Source organism: Mercenaria mercenaria, chromosome 19 (genome assembly GCF_021730395.1).
Source record: "Mercenaria mercenaria strain notata chromosome 19, MADL_Memer_1, whole genome shotgun sequence".
Classification (NCBI taxonomy): domain Eukaryota; kingdom Metazoa; phylum Mollusca; class Bivalvia; order Venerida; family Veneridae; genus Mercenaria; species Mercenaria mercenaria.
Window position 1 is genome coordinate 42,963,533 of NC_069379.1, and position 24,836 is coordinate 42,988,368.

Below are 24,836 nucleotides of genomic sequence, written 5' to 3' on the forward strand. Positions count from 1 at the left end.
TGCTGAGCGCCAAGCGAGGAAGCTGCTAGTATCATTCTTTTACGTCTTTGGTATGACGCGGCCAGGCAGAAACACATGTAGACGTACATTATAGCGTAACGTTTACGATTAAATTATAATTATAAACAAGCTGTATATATTTTGTAGCGTATTTTTGAAAAGTATAACAACATTAAACTTGTGGCGGGGGAGACATGTTGTTAGTGAAAAGCTTAGTTTAAATAAAATTATTAGCAAAAATTTAAATGTTGAAGCATTAAAGTTAATGAAGTATAACTTTAAATCTATATTTGATGAGGTGATTATGGCAAATCCCATAACATTTGCCTAGTTCATGGTTCACATGTTATGTGTATTTGTAAAACGTTTCTGATTCGATTTATTTCTACTATCACTTACCAATCACTAGGATTACATTACCACCGAAACGAAGGTCGTACTTTTAAATAGGAATATTTCCTTTACATTTTTATAAAAATGACGGGTTATGATAAAGTTATTGTTATGGTAAGTAAATGTTTTCTTATACTTTTCTGAATTTCGAAATTTAGCGTACGTAATATCTATGAAATGAGAACATATTTCTCTATGCAGAGGTACTACTCTTTTTATTACATTTTTGCGTTTTATTTCTTTAAATAATTTTGAGATTGACAATATCTCAGTTGGCCTTATAAATGTCTCTTGTCTGATTACAAAAGAAAACTGAAGCTCCAAGATTGAACCGTAAGATTGAGTCAGTTACACTTCAAAGTACTTTTGAAAAAAGAATACTCTATAGGACACGTGTATTGTAAGTGTGCATCATGTATTTACTCTGTTTGAATATTCGGGTCCCTTTTTCCAGGAAGACCAGTCCTACCTTTCCATCCCCAAATATGTGTTCAAATTGAGCATCTAGGAAGGCGGAATTAGTATTTCTATTGGAATCTAAATAATTGGTCGGTCCAATACCAGTAAATCTTTATGATGAGCATTTAAAGTTTTGAAATATACAAGGGTGTATCACCCGATAACCTCCTCCACCTCGCCAGATAAACTTTCTCATCTACGGCACTAACCTATTATTCTCTATATAACTGAAGCAGCTCCGGATATTTTGAGGAATATAAACATTTCTCGTATATATAGTCATATGTAACTTTTCCCTAGAAAGTGTGTGCTTGAGTAGTTTGATCGCTCTTGAACAATACGCGACACGATACATTAGTATTCAATAATAATTAATTTACTAATAATTTTATTAAGATTTTAAAATGTTTGAAATCTGTTTCGCAGATTTTGTCCTTGAATTACTTCGATACAACGATAAATAACAAACTGAATTATGACCAACTTAGAATATTGAAAAAAAAAGCACAGAGGTTTGCGATTTGCTCTATACAATACATTCAATGACACAACAACTTTAAATCAACAGTAACAGTAAACATATAATTGTTTCAAAATATGTGCGTCACTGAAATACTGTGTCATTCTATGATATATTTTATTGTTCAACTGCCAAGACCTGCGCAGGCATATTGTGTATCGCTAAAGGGACCTAACAATGTGTCTGTTAGGGTAAATGCATCTAAAAACTTACGTAATCCAAACTGCTACACCTGTGAACAAATTGCATATTCGAACCGTGTGCAAACAGATTTGGTTCAAATCATTTTTTGAAATCTTCTTCAATGTTTAATTTATTGCTTGACTTCTTTTTATCCGATTTTTTTTTATAGGTTTTTGATAAATGTATCTACCCAGACAAATATTTCAAGTTTTATCATGCGAAACGTAACTTTTTTTTCTGTAAGACGTAAACCATAATTGATCGCGGCCGCGATCATATTGAATAGGACAAGTATTTGCACGCTTGGGAAAATATTTCATGATGGACATGTGAATTCTTTACTTATGGGTGAAACAGGTATCATTAGCGTAAATACGACTAGCTTCTACTGATTATAAAAACATACCGTACGATTTGTTGCGAATTAACTGTTGTTGTACTTTTAGTAGTTCAACCGCCACCCTTGTTTAAGAGCAACATTTAAAAAACACGTTTTTTTTTCAACCTCAAGTAATAAGTAAGTAGACTCGTCCGGTTTAATCAATCTAGACGCATAATCTAACTATACGAGCGTCTACTTCACCCGATTTACATTCGGAACATTTTCACGCGTTTCGGGCTTTATCGTATGTTTAACATGGGATTTTTGAACCGTCCAAAGATGTTGGAAATGTTTGTCTCATTGTTTATTTTTTTTTTAATAAAACTGTTACTGCTTTCATTGTTTACCACTTTTTTCCACCCTTGCCCGAAAAACCAGTAATGAGTTTGTACACTGTTCAGACAACTGTGCTCTGTTGAAATTTAACATCCCCAACTTTGAGCGTGAAATATACGAGAACCGCAACTCTTGTCGGTATTGATTTTTTGCTTTGTGCGCCGTTGTAGTTGTTTCCCTTTACACTAAATTATCGATAAACCTGCTGTTTGGCATTTATAGGTAAACTCGGCTCTACATTTTTGAGCAACGCATCTTGGTTAGACAGAATTATTGAAGTATGCAAATTAAAGCAGAATATAACACATCTTTAAGCTACTGTAATTAATTGTATTTTAACATTTATTTTTATAACTCTTTGATTTTATGGACTTTGCTAGATACCGACATTGTTCAAGGAGTTATAAATAATTATATTATATTAAAGAATAAGTAAGTAAGTAAGTAAGTTGTTTATTAACGTGACTTGTGCATTGTAATATAATTAATACAGTATTTTATACAGTAAGTAAGGCACCCGGCCTCTTGGACCTATAAGTCACCCATGTTGATAAATCATGTCATTATACCATGTTTAGATGCAACACATTATTAATCATAATCATATATACATTATATTTACAGGATATCAAAAAAGTTATGAGTTTGTATAAATTGTGTTTCTACGTTTTACAGAACAGAACAGAACAGAATGTTTTATTCCAGACTTATACAAAAGTACATCGTCTTGTCTACATACAATAAAAATAGTAATCATAATCACGTGAATATGTACAGGGCAAATGAATATATACAACAAAACACAAAGAACACACACATTGAACTGTTACTGAGGCTGAACAATTATCTATGTATACTCTATTGGGTATTAAAAATTGCGTTTCTTAATGAAATAGCTTCTTTGATATATTTGGATATATTTATCAAGACCGTTCTATTTTGACTCTTAAGTAATTCGATAAATTTATACATAGACGGTTTAACATAATAATATTTTTTCAAGTATTTTTTACGTATATCTTGAAAACATGGACATATACATACGAAATGATATTCATCCTCTAAATCTAAAAGGTTACAACATTGACAATATCTCTGTTCGTGTGGAATGTTATTACTTGCATATCTTTCAGTTTGTATTCTAAGGGGGTGCGCAGAGACTCTCAATCGACAAAAATAAACTCTGTAATTTCGTGGTAATATATCAAGATAGTTCTCATAGCAAAGAACAGATTTACAATGATTATAGTTACTAAGTACTGTACTTCGATCCAATGTACCAGCCCATTCTTGCTTGAAAGTATCTACAATTTACATTTAAAAACATTAGGAAACAATTTGGGGTCCACAACGCAATCTTCATTAAAAATACCTGAGAAACCATAGTCATTTAACAACTTTTTAACGTTTGATACCCAGTTTTTATTTCCTCTGTTACAATCATTTAAACCTTCTTTATACAAAGTTGCTAAAACAATGTTTTTGGAATTTCTAACTTTACACCAATATTTAATAATTCTAACATAACGAGATACATACAACGGGTATCGACCAAGCTCACCGTAAACAGCTGCTGAGCATGTATTTATTCTGACATTTAATAATCTTTTACAGAATTTCAGATGTATTCTTTCCAATTCCTTAGACTTAGTATAACCCCATATTTCAGATCCGTATGCTAAAATAGAGCCGACAAAAGCATCGAATAACTGGCATAAAGTCTTTGGTTTTAAGTTGAACTTTTTACAATTAAAAAATAACGTATTTAATGCTTTTAACGCTTTACCTTTCAAATACTCTTGATTTAATGCAAAATTGCCTGTATAATTAAAAACAGTACCAAGGTAGTTAAAATCGTTCACAACATCTAGGTTATGGCCATCATAGGTCCAGTGTTCTGCGGGTAATAATCGCCCACGCTTACGAAAAACCATTACTTTTGTTTTCATTGTATTAACCTTTAATCCCCAAGTGTTACAGTATATATGTAAAAGATCCAAATGATTTTGTAGTTCAGAAGGAGACTTGCCTAAAATGGCCATATCATCAGCAAAAAGCAACATAATTAAAACAATATCATCGAATGAAAATCCAGCGTCCATATTACTTTGTAAATAAAGTTCTAAGTCCTCTACGAAGAGAGAGAATAAAATTGGGGAGATTACCTCCCCTTGTCTTAATCCAACAGCATAGTGAAAATAATCAGAATAACTAGAACAAGATTTCACACAAGATTTAATTTTTTGATACATATCCCGTATAATTCTAAGTAATTTTCCTTGTATACCAATTTTGTACACTTTCAACCACAAGGCATTTCTATATATGCTATCAAAACACTTCATCATATCGACAAAAACAACATACAACCGTTTATTTTCATTAAGATACTTTTGTATTAAAGACATAAGCACAAATATAGCATCTACTGTAGACCGCCCTTTCCGAAAACCAAACTGGGCATCTGAGACAATATTGTTACTTTCACAAAATGATTCAATTCGAATATTAAGTACAGTTGTAAATCATTTCGACAGACAACTGACTAATGTTATTCCTCTATAATTATTGACGTCACCAGTACTGCCTTTTTTGTGAAGAGGTATAATGACACCCTCTGTCCATTTCTCAGGGTAAAATCCTGAGTTTAACACAGCATTAAATAAATCACATACATGAGCACCTATTATATCAATACTTTCAATAAAATATTCATTCATTAAACAGTCACTCCCAAGAGCTTTACCTCGTTTCAACAATTTAACAGCATTTAAAATTTCATTGATTGTAATTGGTTGATCAAGTTCCTCAAATGGAGTATTTATATCATCAAAATTATGTTCATTACAAAAAGTTTCAGCATCACCATTTGTACAATTAAAAATATCATTACTAATATTTGCAAAATATTCCTTAAATACATCTATCGGTATGCTATTATTCCCTGTGGTAGATTTACTTTTAAAGTATTTCCAAAACTGTTTCGGTTTACTATGTTTCAATTTTTCTATTTCTGACATTTTTTTATTGTAATACAATCTTTTCGTTCTACGTATAATATCTTTATACTCCTTTTTACATGCATATAAATAATCTCTGCTACTGTCATTCTTACAAATATTAAATACCCGTAATGCTTCTAAATACACATCTCTTGCATTTTTACATTCTCGGTCAAACCAATCAGAATTATTAACACAGGATTTGTCATCAAAATGTACACTATTATTGAAACTACAACATTTTGCAAACAATGGATCTGCTATATTACGAATAACAGATGTAAACCCATTTAAAACGTTGTTTATAGATTCTCTTTTTGTACAATCAATATTATCAACAATATTATTTAATTCGGGTAATTTTGCTATTAGACCGGTGCGGAATTTATCTTTATGTGCACTGTTCCATTTATATTTAATCTCTTTGTGACTATCTGACCTTGAAACATAATTATTACAGCATAACGTAAAACGTAAAGGAGTATGATCACTCCATTCATTGATTGATTCAATAGAAAAACTTTTTATCAATGGAAAATTATTCTCACGGGTCAATAAATAGTCAATGACCGAAGCACCTCTAGGTGATACGTAAGTATACTTGCAGGTGTCACCTATTCTACCGTTAACAACACGTAAACATGACGATTTACAAAGGTCAAGCAATTTAACTCCGTGACCATTGTTTACATTATCAATTGAGGCCCGATACAAGGTCCCGTCAGGGATATATTCATTATCGTCAGTAAATGAATTGACACAGTCATGAACAATAAAGTCATTTTTGTTTCCAATACGGCTATTAAAATCACCAGTGACATATACAGTTCCTAATTCTTCAAATACAGATATATCATTTTCGAGAATTTCAAACAAGTCAACATTAACAACATTATAAGCTGGCGAATCATCACCCCAGATATAAGCGCCACAAATATAAATATCATTTTGAAGATGAAAACAAATGCTTGTACTAGCTATTTGGCTAATAGTCTAACATGGTTATTCACAATAAAAGGCAGTTTTTCGGATTCTCCTAAGTTTATATATACAGTGTCCCTGAGCGCATGATCAAATACCCCTTTTCTTATATCTTCGTATAAGCTTGAGATGTACATAATGTACAAAATCACAATAAGTAAAATGTACGATTTTACAGTAAAAATATTTGTTTATCATGCGTATGTAATGTTGATTTTCTGTCCTGTATATGCTGAGTGAAGTTATAAGTTTCGTTGAATGCATGGACCGAAAATATAAAAATAAAAAATGCCACTTTTCAGTGGTAAAGGATATACATAAAACATCACACAAAACGATTCCTTTTCTTGAAAGCCTTTCCCCTTTTTGCTGTGAAACGTAATGTTGTAAAATTATGTTCTCGAGTTATATTTTTTTAATTTATCGCCCTGAAAATTTCGATTTTGACAATTACTGCATATTGACTTTAAGTGTTTTACGCGTGATGTTTTATGGACCTTTGCGAATACACCGGATGGAGACAAGATAAACACCCCAGGCTATGCTAATTACCCCCAAAATACATCTGTAATAAAAATCATCAACTGAGACATAAAGTAGAGATGTTCTGCCATATATATCTTCTTATAGCTTAAACGATAAAACAGATATTTATTTATTAAATTATTTATCGGCAAATTGATCATAGATGTACTTTTTTTTTACTTATCATACTTTTTTGCATAAAATTTTAGATGGGTGTAGAAAATTATAAAAAGAAATTTAGGTGACGGTTAAGCAGTTTGTTCCAGAATAGTTTCGAACAGCTGGACAATAAAACCATAACTGAATTAAACACAGAAGATATAAATTTTGGCAATTTCTAGTGTCATGTGTGTTTTTAAATGCCTAGATCTACTACTATATAAGTTCAACATTTCATTTGAGTCATCTTTGTGCACATTTATATTATATATACATTTGTTAAAAAAAACAACACATTTTATTAGTGTCTAAAATACATACTATCTTACATTTTACAATTAACCTAAAGTATCTGTTTGCTATTTAAAAGTATTGTATTACAATAAAACTTCACTGTTTCACAATATTCGCAGTAAGACCATAAAACATTTGTTAGAGATGGTACCTACCCAAATAAATCAAAGGGGGACAACTCTGAATTGATCAATAAACTGAAGCCAACATTAAACATTGATCAAAAGTGAAAGAAAAATCAGACAGGTCCTTTTTCAAACAACTTATCAGGCAGACAAAATATGACCTACATTTGTTTAAATCCCTTTGTATTCAATATACAATATGCACGCTTTTCTCATGACTTACACTGACAGTTATTTTGTAAGTTGTAGTGAGGCCCTGATAGAAAGTTTAGTAGTGCATGAAGATTATATAGAATAATGCATACATTCCTTTGAAGAAAATTAACGACATTAAGAAACGTTATTAAGTTTTGATCTTTTAGCCAAAGTTGTTTATTTATTGTTCTCAATGGTGATACATTGGTTTACACAACATTTATATATCAAAATGTAAAATGTATATATCCAACAATGAGAAATAACAAAAAAAGTTAAATTGGTAACACAAAAATTCATTGTCGTCAAATATAATTACAATGTTTTAAGGTAGTGGTTGTAATTACTACATGTTAAGGTAGCTGACAGGTAATGACTCTATGTAATGTATTTTAAGCAATTCTCAATTTAAACATTCTCTGGAGGGAACTAGCACGATCATTTGCTTTCCTTGAAAAACGAATAAATGCTGAAAAAGCATATGGAAATTACGAAAAGCATAATTATGATGATTTTCGTTACAGGTCAATTACCCTAAACAAACTAAAAAGTGTTTTATCTATTGTTGAAAACAAACTAATCGGATAAATTCAGATATCAACATTAATTTAAAACTTACACTGTTTACACAACTTGAAAAAAGGTTTTTGTTGGGCCTCTCATTTACAAATATATCAACAATTATCACCTGAATTGAGTGCATTCATGAGTGGAAAATAGTGATGGTAAAATGGTGTAGGGGTTTGTTTACAATATAAAATCTTTTATAACTTATTTAAGGTACATTTTTGGTATGGGTTTGGTAAGCTTATAATAAAGAGCATGTCATTCTCTTTCACTCAGAATTTTTTCAAGCGTTTTAGACTCTTGGCTAGTCTTGGAATTTGACTTTATTAAAAGACAAAAGGAAGTTCAGTATAGGCTCTTTCAAAATGTTGAAAGTAGAGTAAACTTACCTTATACTCTATTGAATTTATTTAGCTGTGGGAGCTTTTGATATAGACTATAATTTGGGAAGTCCTAAAATCTTTGAAAAACGGTCAATACAAGAGTTGTCCATTTTGCTTCAGATATTTTGAGAAAGTCATTTTTTAGATATCAAATATTTCTATATTTGACATGGAGAAGAGGAAAACAATAAATATATTTAGAACATCGGTGCACTTAGCTATCATTTCACTCTGAAAAAAACCTATAAAGAGAAATTTGAATTTTTTAGGTACCATCTCTACATTTGTGAAGAGGTGTCCTACACGATAAACCAACCTAAAATCGCCGTCTTATCTGCTGCTTATCAGCGATTATGTAATAGTCGCTAATTGATGGGCAATTTTGCACAACAGGGGTCCCCGTGGACCATGAAGATTTGTAGAGTAGGAATTAATTTTCCTTTATGGAAGATAGATAGATAGATAATTTATTTATTTCAGTCTCATCATCATGTACATCACTACATAAAACAAAAACATACATGTATATATTTACATACACATTACATAACATAGTACACAGATGCCACTAATTAATGAGTTATAAGAGACTAATCATAAATATCACAGATGCTATACGAATACAACACAGATAAAATTTTTAAAAAAATATATATATATATCAAACAAGAGCTGCCGAAGGACATCAACGCTCGACTATCCAACAGCCTTGTCAACTGAATGAGTACAAAAGTCGAAAAGGGGCATAATTTTGTACAACTGCAAAACAGTGTTATAGAACCTGCACAGTGCTTATCAGCTCTTGACAGAAGACAAGTGTGTGAAGTTTCAATCCACTCCTATTAGTAGGTACTGAGATACCAGCTTACATATAAAAATTTAACCAAAAACTGCCAAGTTAAAAAAGGGGCATAATTTTGTAAAAATGCAAAACAGAGTTATTGAACCTTTGCATTGCATGTCATATCATGACAGTGAACAAGTGTTTGAAGTTTCAATCCACTCCTATTACTGGATTTTGAGATACCAGCTTACATACAAAAGCTTAACCAAAAACTTATAAGTCGAAAAAGGGGCATAATTTTGAAAATATGCAAAGTAGAATTAAAGGGCCTGCACACTACATGTCAAATTATGAGAGTGAACATGTGTTTGAAGTATCAATCCATTCCAACAAGTGGTTACTGAGATACCAGCTTACATACAAAACATTAACCATAAATTCTAGTTGAAAAAGGGGGACGGGCGAGTCCAATAGCTCTACTATTCTATGAGGAATATTCTCTACAGGAATATATGATAGTTATCATTAGTGAATGACAATTTGTTGTATGAGTGGGTGGATGAATGAAAGACTTTTTGGTGGATATAAATCTATGTGTGTGTGTGTGACTGAAGTAAGCATTATGGTTCTGCTTTAGTGCTTACCTGACAAATGGTAAAATTAGAATATTGATAACTATGAAGTATGAGTAATCTCAAATTTACTATTTTTACTACTATCTATTCGCATAGTAAGATTAGTACGACTAAGGAGCAGTAGCCAATCACTCATAAAATGAGATTAAAAGGATGCATCTAAAACACAAGGGAACACCTAAAATATAACTTGTGCATTAATAAGAATGCTATTTCTTTTATTTTGAAATTGGAAATTCCCTGTCTGTAAAAAGCAGAAAATCCTCTTATAAATGAACTGATTTGCTACTACTCCCTAGATCAAAGAAAGACAGTATGTTGGCTAAAAGGTACTACTGACCCTTATTTACATTATGCTTAAAACAATACATGTACTAAAATTCATGTTCTACAGTACAATTTCTTTTTCCTTTCAAGTAAAATATGAAAGCAGGTTTTGGCAGATATATATACAAAGTTTTCATCACTGAAAATTGTAGTCATTTTCTCATCATCAGACATATACATATTCTGATTATTTTCTGACAAATTATTAATTGCAGTGACTAAATCTTTCCTTATATCATTATATACTGGGCAATAAAAAAGTACGTGTTTTTCATCTTCTACAATATCATGACAATTAAAACATGTTCTGTTTACAACATCAATATTTTCATATCTACCCGTTTCTAATCTTAGTGGTGCTACACCACACCTGAATTTTGTGAAGGCCGATCTGTAATGAAACGGCAGTTTACATATCAGGAATTTCTCGGTACAAAATTGAGACTTAAACTTCCTGTACGTTCTCAGTTTATTACGACCATGTCCTCTTATAGCATTTTCTCTATCCAACAGCAAAGTCCATATATTTATTTCAATATCCATCAGAATAGATTCTAGCCTTGAAATAGTAGGTTTTGCGTTTCTAATACTAGTATCATCTAATAAATGTACATGATTGATATCTGATAAAAGTTTCTTAATTCTAAAAAATCCATTTTTAACATGACATGTTTTAGACCACATATATATAGATTTATTAACTCTATAGTCATCCATATTCATAACTCTAAAATATTGTCTAAATATTGATCCCCATTGCCTAACAATTGGTGGTGTCCACCCCATCATGGAATGTAGAATAATAATATAGTTATAAAAATGTCTTTGTTTTCATAAAAGATTTCTGCCAATATCATGATAATGAAAAAGGTCATATACCGGTGAAAGTGATTATTGTATTTGATAAATATATACTTGTTCTTTTTCTTTTTTTTCAATTTGAATAATAAGTTTCGTAAAGTGTACCTTTTTTCATCTTCTACTGAAATGCACGCACGGGTAAATAAATCAAATTATCACCACAGTTAATATGACCATCATTCATTAATTTGTAAATTGTAATTTATACTTTTACGTTCACGCAGTGATCAGTGAACGTAAAGAAGCCATGGTTGTATGTAATATTTTAGGCACATACATAACAAAATTTTCGCGAAATGTTTCAATTATTGAACAGTTTATTGTAATATCGTCAAAAATTATACCGGCACACAGCTTGTAAAGCAATTACATAGAATTAATTCTAATCGCCTTTTTAATTTAATGCGGACTTTTTAAGACCAATTTATTTTCCAATTACAGATGTGACTTAAAGTTTGCCAATTCAAAAAAGTTTTACATTTAATCATAATAAATAAATAAATAAATAAATAAATAAAATGCTCGAACAGATATGCAACACATTGATAAGCATTGCCTTGTGCCGTCGTACCGTCAAGTAAATATTTGTGAAAAGCGTGCTCAAGATTGCGATTACTTCATTTTCAAATTAAAATGGAAGCAATTTGTCATAATTCAATTTTAAAATAAAAATTACCCAGACAATGTTCAGACAATGGAGAATACTTGACGAGGTTATAAAATAATGTCATTTTGATAGAAAATGTTTTTATAGCCTTTTAAAACCTGACATAACCGACCTTTTCAAAATTTCTATATAGAAATACATAGAAACCATAGTCATCAACTTCAAACAAAAATGGAAGCAAAATGTTTTTGTATCACATCGATAAAAATATATTGAAATAAAGGGCAAAAAATGAAGATTACTTCACGAGGTTATAAAATTTTGTTAAATAACGATAAAATTACGTTTTTAATGTTTGAAATATATTTTCCTATACAAATCTATAATAAAACTGTTTATCGATAAACGTTATCGGGTCCGCGATCCGTGTATATTCAAGGGAGACTACTTTTGCCGAAACTACTGGTCAGTGTATTGGAATGTTGGCCATGCCAAACACAAGTTTACCTGTATAAACAGAAAGCATGATATGTCGCCATGCGCAGATCCAGAGGGGTGGGGGGGGGGGGGGGTACCGGGGGTCCGGACCCCCTCTGGAAAATCTTTAAAAAAGGACAGAAGACAAGAAGGAAAGAAAACATTTTTCGAAAAAGGCAACATTAGGACTGCATGTAAAGTATATGCGGCTGCTGCTACATACGACCCCGACATAATTCATATTATTTATCTAAAAGAAACTAAGAATTTTACCTTAAAGAAAGCTTGATTTTATCATTTTCCCAAATTTAACAAGTTAGTCCATAAAACTGTCCCAGAATGCAAAAAATGAAGTGCTAAATTTCAAAATGTCCAGGGTGGGGGGGGGGGGGGCGGGGCAGGGGATCGGCCCCCCTCTGGGAAAATTGGCTGTGTCCGTGCATGGTCACTATACCTGTCCAGTACTGGACATTACGGTAAACGCTTGTTTCCTGCACAAATGACAATTTCGCAACTTCTGTCCGGTTTGTACAAATTTCTGGCCGCGATAAACCATTTGATTTGTTTATACTGGCATATGCAAACTCAAACTGCGTAAATTGTTAATGATGTTTCGGTATCCAGATTGGATATAGACTGATAAATTTTATTGCAACCTTTTAAAGATCTTTAAAGACGCGCCACTATATATCTGTACGCTTTTGTATTTTCATGATGGTAATTATACATGCTTTGCATGAAGAAAATGAGAAATAACAAGCATCTAGTAACAATTTGACAGTGACATATATAAGGCCAAGAAAATGTGTTCAGTGTCTTAACTTATTATTAAATTTTACACACAGTAATAGAAAGCACGGTACTTGATGTATTAAGGTGAGTTTAGACCACAATCTGTTTATACAGTATTATAGTTATTATTTTATGTTTATAAAACAATACTGAGAAGAGAATAAGTGCATTATGCCAGTATTATCAGAATGATTTGCACGAAGTTCATGTAGGAGGAAAAAGTTGGCCAATAGGTTGTGATTGGTCTTTAATACCACGCCAAGGGTATCATATTTATCGTAACTTGTATATTACTCGATACACTGTTCTCCTGTTGTTCTCTTGATTTACCTGTAAATCTCATGTCATTTGAAGCTTGAACAGTGAGTGAGACGGGTGATTTTGTGCACACATTTTTTTCAGTCATTCCTAAACTGAGTACAACGGGTTCAATAGACAGACATAGTGTTATTTTGGTATTTTTGTAGAAAATACATGTACAATAGATTTGATGGGTAAAACTAGCAAATTTAGGTGATATAGGAACTTTCTAGCTGTTATTGAAAGAAGACCTCAGGTCCCCATACATGCATTATTTCATTACGTGTGGCCACCTAGGTAGAACCAGCGACGTTCCGTAAGCCAGTTGGATGGCTTCCTATCATGATTTTCGCAATAGAATCTCTTTTTGACAATATCGTAACTTTGATTTGGTGGCAAAATGATTCCTCTGAAGTGGTGCTCTAAATCTAAAACTTGATTATTGCTGAAGAACTTATGTCTATGTAAAAAAGTTGTCAAAAACATGCATCTTGTATGAAACCAGAACATGTTATAAAAGTGATGAAAAAAATCAGATTAGATAAAATTAAGCTGATATTTGGACATCATGTTATTTGCTATTCGTGCCATATCACACAACATATATATATGGGCTATTATGGTCCGAGGGCGCTTACCTGAGATACACTGCTTGCTTCAAAAGTTTTTGAAGAAAATTATGCAAGGAAAAAACATGTCTGTGAAATTATTATGAACAGTCTTTTTAAAGGGTCATCTGTTTCTGAAAATGAATCTAAAATTAGCCTGTTGTTTCTGTTTTTTTTTTAAAGTTTGCACTGTACATGTAAGACGTGACGACACACCCTGGCAACCATGAGTTCTGACGAATTGGAATAGTTTGAACAATTTTTGTAGGGGTCATTTATAGACCATTTAGGTGAAATAATTTTGAAACAGGCCAGCAAGAAGATTTTTGAAAGTTTCCACCGTATACATATATGGAAACGTGCCGGTACACACAAATCCATCTTTTCTGGGATAAATCAGTATGACCTCTTAGTGAGATGGGAGACACTCGACAGCATCTTAGAAATGTCTGGTGTCTGGTACGGGATTCGAAACCAAAACCTCTGGATTGTCAGTCAAGCGTGTTACAACTAGACCGTAGGGCTACCATGAAAGTTAGTGGTTGCTTTCTCAGAAACCTGCCTGATCGGATAATTGGCGCCTTTTTACAAAATAGCAAATTTCAAGGTTGTATTTACTTCTAAAGGTGCTATTATCAGTATTGAATTTCACTAAAGTAGGTCACGTGTTAAATAGAAACTGACAGATATGATTACTTATCAAATCCAGCCTGATTGGACATTTGAAATCAAATGAAACGATAGCTGATAAACTTTATAGGGGATAAATAAAGTTAGAAAACTATTTTACTACCAATGAGCGTTATATTTCTTGGAAGGTAGTTAACAGCAACGCAATTAACTGATTGCGGTCATTGTTAGTGTACGTAGTCACGTTGTCCCAAACGTCAAGTTAAAAAGTTTAGCCAACCATAAAGTATGACTATCTATAGATGGCATAAATTAATATAGTAGCAAATACTTGTGAGATGTTTGAAGCGACCCGTCAAGTTTTCCATTACAGCTTCTTCTTTTTGTGGGCCTACTTTGCAAAAACGTGACTCTGGTGTTGTTTTTGGTGCTATGTGCTTCCAAGAAATCTACCTTTACCTATTACATTGTATATTTTGATAATATCGGACATGCACTAGTAAAGACTGCATAATCACTGGACGTACTTTATAATGCCGTCAAAAGCATCATTTTCATAACTTTTTATTAACAGTATCAAATAATGTTAAAAGTTTTAATAGTAATTCTTGTTTTAAAATTAACCGTCATATTTTGATTGCCACCCGATAGTTACTTTATTTAAGCAGTGGTGGTGTTTTGTCCGACGTCTATTGTCGTAAGCGAACGGACTTAAAAACCTGATGTCAAGTGACTATAAGCCAATTCAAAGCAATTATGGCTTGCTACATTATTTTAATTCTTCCAGTATTACCCTTACTATTAAAAAAATCCGTGGCAAAGTCGGCCAGGGACGTTGACTTATGATACTAATTGAACTTCCAATTTTAATGGCCGACGGTAAGTAGTAAGTAAAATTTGTACCAGAAAAGCCATTTAGGTGTCATTTTAATTCATCTTATAAGGTTAAATGTAAAATAAAGCATTTGTGACAGACATTTTATCCATTCATAAACTAATTGTTAACTTTCGATCAATAAAGTCTTATTTCAAATATATTTAACACAAGATGACAAGTATTTCTCTTTCAGACTCTTATTCTGATATTCGGTTTGAATGGCATACTTACCACGTGCAGGAAACGTTGCAGAGAAAATAACCCAAAGGTTTGTAGAAATAAATTTACATAAGCATGACGTTCGAATTTGAATTATTATCGTCACGATGGCATAGGGTTTCAATTGTTCAATAATAGGTTGCAGTATATATTAAGCGCCTTTGAACGTGTTTATCATGAAAAGGGCGCTATAAAATTCAGGTATAATAATAATAATACCCTTCAGCAAAATGCTTTTTAATTCAGTTATACGATCTACACACAGTTTAGGATAAAAATAGCTCGATATAGATTTATGGAGAAGCAAGTAATGTTCGAGTTGGAAAAAAAGCAACGCTGTTAGCAGAAATAAATACTTTGTGATTACGAAAATGCAATGCGTTTAATTCAGTTATACAATTTTCATATATTTTAGGATAAAAATTGTTCGTTATCTATTTATAGTCAGACAAGATATTGTTTCTTACATGCACCTAGTAAACTACATTTTTGTATTTTCATTAAGTGGGAGCATGCGCAGTCTTTACTTTGATTTGAATCTTTTTATGTACTTAAACTCCATTACCTAAATTAAATCGGCATACGTAATGGCTAGCTGATTTTAAAACTGAACAAAGAAGCTGTCTTTCCACAAGAACTGGATTAAAATATATATCTAATAAAGTAGGGATAGCTATCAAAACAAAGTATTGCCTCACGTAGTCTAACACTAGCGACAGGACAAAATGTTCTACGCTTGACAAAAAGAATGCAAAGAAGCTGAAAACAAAACAGAAGTAATAATCAATGTTGTATTTGATACATGAACATAATTACTATAACGCTATGGCTGTAAATTGTCCGCGAATGTGTTTTGAATACGACATTGAAATGTGACTTGAGTATTTTTGTTGTCTTTTTTCATTTGTGTTACAAACACAAAATTTGCCGGACGATGATTATATATTTATTAAAAATTCAGTAGATCGTTATTGAAAATTCTCCGACAAAGTTATATTTTCTTATCTAATCAAAATTTCTCTTACGCGTTTGTGAAGACATTCAATCTAATAGAGCTTTATAACCAGAAAAATAACACACAATACGACGTCTCACTACCTTAAGAAAAGCAAAAATATACCAGAATTGCCGAGAAAGAAGCGATTGTTTCAAGGGTTCACTTTTAATATTCCTTGCTTTGATACTTTACTGCAGTAACTGTTTCTACAGAGTCAGTTTCTACAGTTGTAGTAATCTCAAACACACACTCTATTTATCTTCAGCCATGTGAAGATGGATATGTTTGCAAAGAAGATAACGCCAAAGTTCCGGTAAAGAGATGCTTTGGTAAGTTTATTTTAAAGACATATATTTTTAAAAAGAACGTGACCCCATGTTAATATCACGTTTATTTTTATACTATATTATTTCAACGCGATTGTGATGAAAGCGTCAAGCTTACTGGAACCACTCATGAGTCCGCTTCGCTGAAAAATAACAGTTCTGTTGTCATATGAGAAGTCATGGTCGTGACCCCAGTTGGGCTCGAACCCCTTGATAAGTGGCCGACAGCTTATTCACTAGACCACCAAGTTTGCCAAATTTAAACAAGAGGACCATGATGGTCCTGAATCGCTCACCTGTCCCCACATGACCCAGTTTTGAACTGAGTATGACGTCGTTTTTTTCTATTATTTGACACAGTGACCTAGTTTTTTAGCTCATGTTACCCAGTTTTGAACCTTACCTAGATATCATCAAGATCAAAATTCTGACCAATTTTCATGAAGATCCATTGAAAAATATGGCCTCTAGAGAGGTCACAAGGTTTTTGTATTATTTGACCTACTGACCTAGTTATTGACAACACGTGACCCAGTTTCGAACTTGACCTAGATATCACCCAGGGAACATTCTGACCAATTTTCATGAAGATCCATTCAAAAGTATGGCCTTTAGAGAGGTCACAAGATTTTTCTATTTTTAGACCTACTGACCTAGTTTTTGATCACAGTTGACCCAGTTTCAAACTTGACCTAGATATCATCAAGATGAACATTCAGACTAACTTTCATACAGATCCCATGAAAAGTATTGCCTCTAGAGTGGTCACAAGGTTTTTGTATTATTTGACCTACTGACCTAATTATTGATGGCAACCATAGACCTAGATATCATTTAGGTGAACATTCTGACCAATTTTCATGAAGATACATTCAATAGTATGGCTTCTAGAGAGGTCACAAGGTTTTTCTATTTTTAGACCTACTGACCTAGTTTTTAACCGCAGTTAACCCAGTTTCGAACTTGACTTACATATTATCAAGATGAACATTCAGACCAACAATTTTTTATACAGATTCCAAGAAAAATATGGCCTTTAGAGAGGTCACAAGGTTTTTTTATTATTTGACCTACTGACCTAGTTTTTGAGGACACATGACCCAGTTTCAAACTTGACCTAGATATCATGAAGATAAATATTCTGACCAACTTTCATGAAGATCCATTGAAAAGTATGGCCTCTAGAGAGGTCACAAGGTTTTTCTATTTTTAGACATACTTACCTAGTTTTGGACCGCACGTGAACCAATTTCAAACTTGACCTAGATATCATTAAGATGAACATTCTGACCAACTTTCTCTAGAGTGGTCACAAGCAAAAGTTTACGCACGCACGGACGGACGGACGACGGACGACGGACGCTGCGCGATCACAAAAGCTCACCTTGTCACAAAGTGACATGTGAGTTAAAAATAACATTTTCCACCAGCCGTATAATTCATATTGACACATTTGTCATAAGAGGAACGCCGTGTTTCAAATAAAATGGCTACAAAATAGCTCATAACGAGTCATTTGATGCATATTTATTAGATAACACAATGCCATTCCGTATGTGTTTCAGTTTATGAAGCTGCGTACAGCTGTAGTATACCCGTGAAATGTTTACACCCAAAGCCGAAACATTCATGACATCACATAAAATTTAGTATCGATTGCATAGTTCTGCACAAAGCATTCGCCTTTTGGCCTTCACACACTACTGTGAGTGCTTGAACAAACGTGATAAATCAAAATTGTCGACCACTAGAATGTTCCATCTACATTTATACTATATGCTACATTCAACGATCCATTACGATAAGAAGCATCTAGTAGTTCGTTTCTTGTGATCTTCCTTTTAGTCTAATACGGTTTTGTCTGCAACATATCGACAATACATTCTATGATACATTGTAGAATGTCACATTAGTTGTGGGGCTTCGTCCTTGGTCTTAAACATTTCATTTTATCTCCTTAGCAGCATGCATCAAGCACAATACATCAACGCTTAATTTCAGGAATATACAATTTATGGCTTCTGAGTTCTCGAGAAATTTAACATTTGTGTTTGTCACCTACTCCCTATACAATAAGACTGCATTACAGAATTGAGCCGTGCCATGGGAAAACCAACATAGTGGGTTTGCGACCAGCATGGATCCAGACCAGCCTGCGCATCCGCGCAGTCTGGTCAGGCTCCATGCTGTTCGCTTTTAAAGCCTATTGGAATTGGAGAAACTGTAGCGAACAGCATGGATCCTAAACAGACTGCGCGGATGCGCAGGCTGATCTGGATCCATGCTGGTCGCAAAGCCACTATGTTGGTTTTCCCATGGCACGGCTCAATTATACATACAATAGATATATGGCCCTTATCATTGTTGAATACTTTTGTGTGTTTTCTAGTCCAAAAATACAGTAAGATATAACACAATGATACAGCTGTTGAATATAGAGTTCTCCGTTGCAGAATTAAACATAACTTTATGTGTGATATTTACTCCTTAAACATTTAACTTAAAATTACAGAATGATACCTATGAAAGGTATTTCTGTATCAAACATTTATTATATTTATTCATGATATATATATACGATATATACGAATACAACAAGTACACATGCACGTTCTGATGGGCTCTTTCTGTCCAATTTGAAGGAAATGAATTTAGGCTAGAATTAGAAATGAAATAAATAGTTGAACATTTATGTTTAGAGTCAGTTAAAGATTTCCAATGCAGCGATGGTTCCCGGGCGAAGGAATGCGACTGTAATGCCGAGTGTAGTAACAGCCTGGACGAAGCGTCATGCAGTAAGTCATTATCTGTTTGTTTATGACATCAATATTTCATGCTAATTGATGAAATAATTCAAGGCCTTCATAGTAAATCCATCTTAACAAGAAGTTCTGAAAAATATAAACAGAAAAACAACATCTTAATTAAAAAGTCCGCGTGGGTTTGATGTCAGGTTCTGTTGGTTACAAAGTACCTCTCTGTACCGAAAAGTCCTAAGCATAGAAACGCCAACTCATAAAAGATAAATGCATGTTTGCATTCTGAAAATGTTGAATATTTCATGCCATGAAATATTTCGACACTTGGTCATTTCATCCACTCTTTTTAATACGTACCAAATATATTTAAAATGTATATTATGTTGACTTCAATGATGGTTGCATTTCTTTCTTCTGCCACCCTGTATTTACCTCGTCCCGTCCCCATACACAAAGTTCTCTGCCCCGTTTTAGCGCACAGTCCCTTCCACAATTTCAGATCAGTTATATAATCACTAAACTGTACCTTAGGCATTTGAGGTACTCAGCTTGCTTATTCTTCCTCCTGAAGTTTTTCATTTCTAGGGGTACTGTTTTGCATTGTTTTGATTTGGATGCGTTTGCTCAGTGCTGCCAGGGACTCTACTCCAGCTCTCTTGTCAGTCATCTTCCTGCGTCGGTATTTCACATAAATGTCTTCTCATCTAAAACTACTTGTTACAATGGTTATACTGGCCTCTTTTAGGCGCCACCAGATGCTCTAATAGAAACAAAATCTTTAATCAACTTCTCATGAATCGCTTGATAGAGCTACATCAAACTTTGTCTATAACATCATTATTGAGTCGTCTCAACAGTTTTTTTTTCAAGTTGGGCCACTTGGCCTTTTTAGGGGCTGCTACAGCTATAGATATCGTTTAATGACTTCTTCTCATGAACTGCTTGATGGATCTTTTTCAAACGAGGCGCAGGGTATTCTTCCACTACTGTTCTTATGGGGGCATTCGATCCATTTAAGGGACCGCTAGGGCTAAAACAAAAATCACTTTTAATCGACTTCTCATGACCTGCTTGGTGGATCTTGATCAAACTTGGTCAATAGCATTATTGTTCAATTCTCTCAATAATTTGATCAAATGGGGGCGGGAGATTGGTCCTTTTAAAGGGCAAATTGAGGGGAATATAGAGACTCTATTAAACAATTTCATTCAGATGAACTGGGTGATCTTAAAAATATGAATATTTCTCGTTCACTTTGTGATAATTTTACATTAATCTTTATTTGTAGTATCGTTTTAAGGTCCCCTTTCGTTTTCTTTTTTTTGTATTAATGAGGGGCACTTGGCCTATTTTAGGGTGGGTGTCTTCAACTAGAAATATAAGTACCCGTTTACTGCTCTTTCTCATGAACCGCGCGATAGCTTCATTTCAAGGTCATCACACTCTTTGTTTGATGAGTGGCACTCGGCCTCTTTTAGGGGGTGGGGGTCTTGACATCTTCATCTGAAAAGAGTTACGGACTTCTTCTTATGAATCAGTAGATGATTCTTCATGAAACTTGGTTTTCAGCGTCATCGTTATGTCCCCTATTCCATTTAGGGACATATAAGAGCTGAAATCAGAAATATCTTCATCAAGTTTGGTTTTGTAGCTTCACTGTGGAGTCCTTTCCGATTTTTTAAAGTGGGAATGTTTAACATTTTTAGGTTCAAATCAATTGAAAAATGGGGAAAAACTTTCAATGATCTCATACAACATTGACTGAACCTTCATCTGAAAGGCGCTGTCAGATCTAAAAATAACCTCTCATGGAGCGTTTAATGGATCTTCATCTGTAACTACATTTAAGAGTATCTTTAAGTTAATTCTATTAGACTATGGTAACGTACTTTTAGGCCGTCACAGCAAAATCTAGTAAAAACTTTTGGATATCTTTTATTTTCATGAACTTCTAAAAGGACAAAACTAAGTCAGAAGCAAGGTCGGATGGTTATGCTGTTGTTATTGAACTGCTGTTCGATAATAACAGCTGTTGCAATATGCAAAGTGTAAGCCTGTTCACTAAAAACCTGCTTTAGCGGTCACCTTTATTAAGCAGCCAACCTGTCTTTAGCAACCAGTGTTTTATTTCCCAAAATAGTCAATCATTCTAACTACCTTCTGTAAGCAGCCATATTTTCCGATTCCCTTGGCTGGCTGCTTAAGACAGGTTTTGCTGTACTTTTGTTTTGTCGAGAACATTATATAACATTTCACTTGAAGCGTCCGCCGCGGTAATCTCTTATGTGTTTACATTAACACAACAAAAATGCACATGTGTATAAAACAGACGTTTTTTTGCGGTGGGGTGGAAGTGGTGGTGGGGGGGGGGGGGGGGGGGGGGGGCGTTAAACGCCGTTTTTCTTAACAGTATTTCAGAAATAAGTTTTATAATATTCTTTTCTTACCAACTGCACGTCTGTTCGTCTGTCGTCTGCTGTATTTCTGTTTCATTGTCATAATATGATTAAAGAAATAAGACAACTCAAGTTTGCAAAGTGTTTCGTATTAAGATACTTCTTCAGGCAAACATACAATGTATCAATGTTTAGAAACATATGTATGACGTCACGACGTCAGTTAACATGACATCATGACGTCAAAGTGTTACAGTTCTTGATTGCCAGTCACATAAGAACATTATAAATATACAAATGATTATTTTCATGAAATTATGTTTACGGTAGGCAATTTGGAGAATACTATTTTTTTCAATAGTTGCTGTATCGAAGATTTCATCCTTCGGCAACAAAATGATTTAAGAAAGAAATGGATCCAGCGTATATGTCATTGAGATATTTTAATTATACCTTGTAAAATGATTAAGGGTAGCCACTTTATCATTCTTTCTAAATATAAATTTCCGATTGTTGCTATGGCAAGAAAAAGTTGTTGTTTTTTCAGTGAACAATATTTTATCTTACAGCTTACAATATGGACAGCCTTAAGCTGTTACAACTTGATTAAGCGATAAAATTAGTTCGATTATTCTTTTCTCGGGCATGCAACAGACCTAATCAAAGCAAACCTACAACATTTTCATTTTTAGTGTTGGACGACCTGCTTATTTCATTTTCTGTTTTGCCAAATACTATATGTAATTGAAAGCATAGGTTTATAAAGTATATATTTTTGAAATTTTTTATTCTTATTTAGATATTGCTTTTTTGTTGATGTTGTTGTTTTGTTTGTTTTGTTTTCATTCATTTTCATTTAATATCTTTTGTAAAAAGCGGTGGTAGGGTAGGGTGTAGGTAGTATCTTTAACTTTTGGATTGGGTTTGGGATCATGGAGTACATTCATCTTTTCTGTACCGCTCAAACTGGTGCTAGGGTGCTTGAGGGGTGTTGTACATGTCATCACTTAAGTCTCATAAATAGCCTCAATGAACCCGATTATAGCTAATTTGCGTCTTACGTTTCGAAAGGATCTCTTTTACGGATTTAAAAAGAAGAACTCATAGTTTTCACGTATCATTTTTATTTTCCGTCTTATCGATCAGAGTATTGTATCTTTCTGAAGTAATTATATAGTGGAAATCATTTTATTTAGCATATTAAGAATTTGCTGTGTTATTTACAACAAAAACAATCTTTAAAGTTTGAAAAACACTTGACATCGCAGCCCGTCCGCTTAGCTCAGAAGGTAAGAGCGTTGGTCTACGGATCGCGGAGCCGCGAGTTCGATCCTCGGGCAGGGCGTATGTCCTCCGTGACTATTTGATAAACGGCATTGTGTCTGAAATCATTAGTCCCCCACCTCTGATTCATATGGAAAAGTTGGCAGTTTCTTACGGAGAACAGGTTTGTACTGGTACACTGGTGAGGTTATCTGCCCGCCGTTACATGGCTGAAATACTGTTCAGAAACGGCGTTAAATTCAAAACAACAACAACAACAACAACAACAACAACAACAACTTGACATTGTTTTTCAGATTGGTTGTCCGGTTTTAGAGTGTTTCAGTATGTGTCTTGTGTTTTCTGAATAACTTTTTTCACAGGTCATATCTGACAGTAAAACCTACCCACAAATGTTTTAAAATTATATTGCATTATTACTTTCAGATTGCACAGAATATAGTGAGGAATTTGTAAAAATTCCAGGATACTTCATTTCTGGTTATACTGTCGGCTCTCGTATTACAGTATCTACAGACCAACAATGCAATGAACATTGCTTAACAAATGCCGAATGTAAGAGCTTTGAGATCGCGACGACATACCAATATTGCTATCTAAACTCTATAGCTCCAGCGGAAATGAATGAAACAAACTTAAACAGATTTAAAGAGAGCGACATATACAACCTTTTCGTGAAAAAATGCAAAAACTGTGTAAAATAGAAATAAAAAAGATCGTCGATTGAATTTTGCCAAATGCTGTCCTTTTGTTCATCATTTTATACCTTCTATTGGCTTATAGCAAGTTGTAACGAGCAACGATTTCTATCCTTAATAGAAAAGTTTTGTTTTGTCGAAGAAGTAATATATCCATAGAAAAATTTTATTCAAGAGAAAATCAGTGTTTGAGATATGGATGAATTTATGCTTATCCTTAGCAACGTGGAAAATAGACTATTTCTTTAGCCTTGTGATTATAGGTGTTTTTGTGAAAAAAAAAATGCAAAGAATGTTATAAAATGGAAATACCAAAGATCTTTGATTGAAGTTGAACCAGCTTTAAATGTTTTCATCATTTTATTAATTCAACTGAGTTATATTAAGTAGCAGCGATCAACGAATTCTATCCCAACGAGTAATGTTTTGTATTATTTAAGAAATTACAAAGATTTATCGTTAAAGGCCTAGATTTTGGCAGTGGGCCAAGGGATTTCTGTCTTCACCAGCACAGTTGGGGGCTAATGACCATCACAGTATGGTTCCAATAAACAAGGGTCATTGTTTATTGGAGAGTCAGTCTACCTTTCAAGTGTATCAATTAGTGAGAAGGTGAAATAATGTAACTTATTTTGAATTAATGAATAATTAATAACATTTAAAGTTATACTAGATTTTATTTGGCATTTCTATGTAAAGAAAAATATTGTTGATCAAACACAATAATAAAATAATCAGAAACTTATCTTCACAAT

The 24,836-nt window shown here is 33.4% G+C and overlaps 1 protein-coding gene across 1 annotated transcript; it reads left to right on the forward strand.

The window, feature by feature from the left end:
• The first annotated feature begins 394 nt into the window (after positions 1 to 394).
• Positions 395 to 24,539, forward strand: LOC123542710 (uncharacterized). Its single transcript, XM_053531539.1, has 5 exons — positions 395 to 507; positions 15,596 to 15,670; positions 16,884 to 16,947; positions 19,644 to 19,739; positions 23,810 to 24,539. Exons 1-5 carry the CDS (start codon positions 478 to 480, stop codon positions 24,085 to 24,087), a joined length of 543 nt encoding a protein of 180 aa, XP_053387514.1. The 5' UTR covers positions 395 to 477; the 3' UTR covers positions 24,088 to 24,539.
• The last annotated feature ends 297 nt before the right edge of the window (positions 24,540 to 24,836 follow it).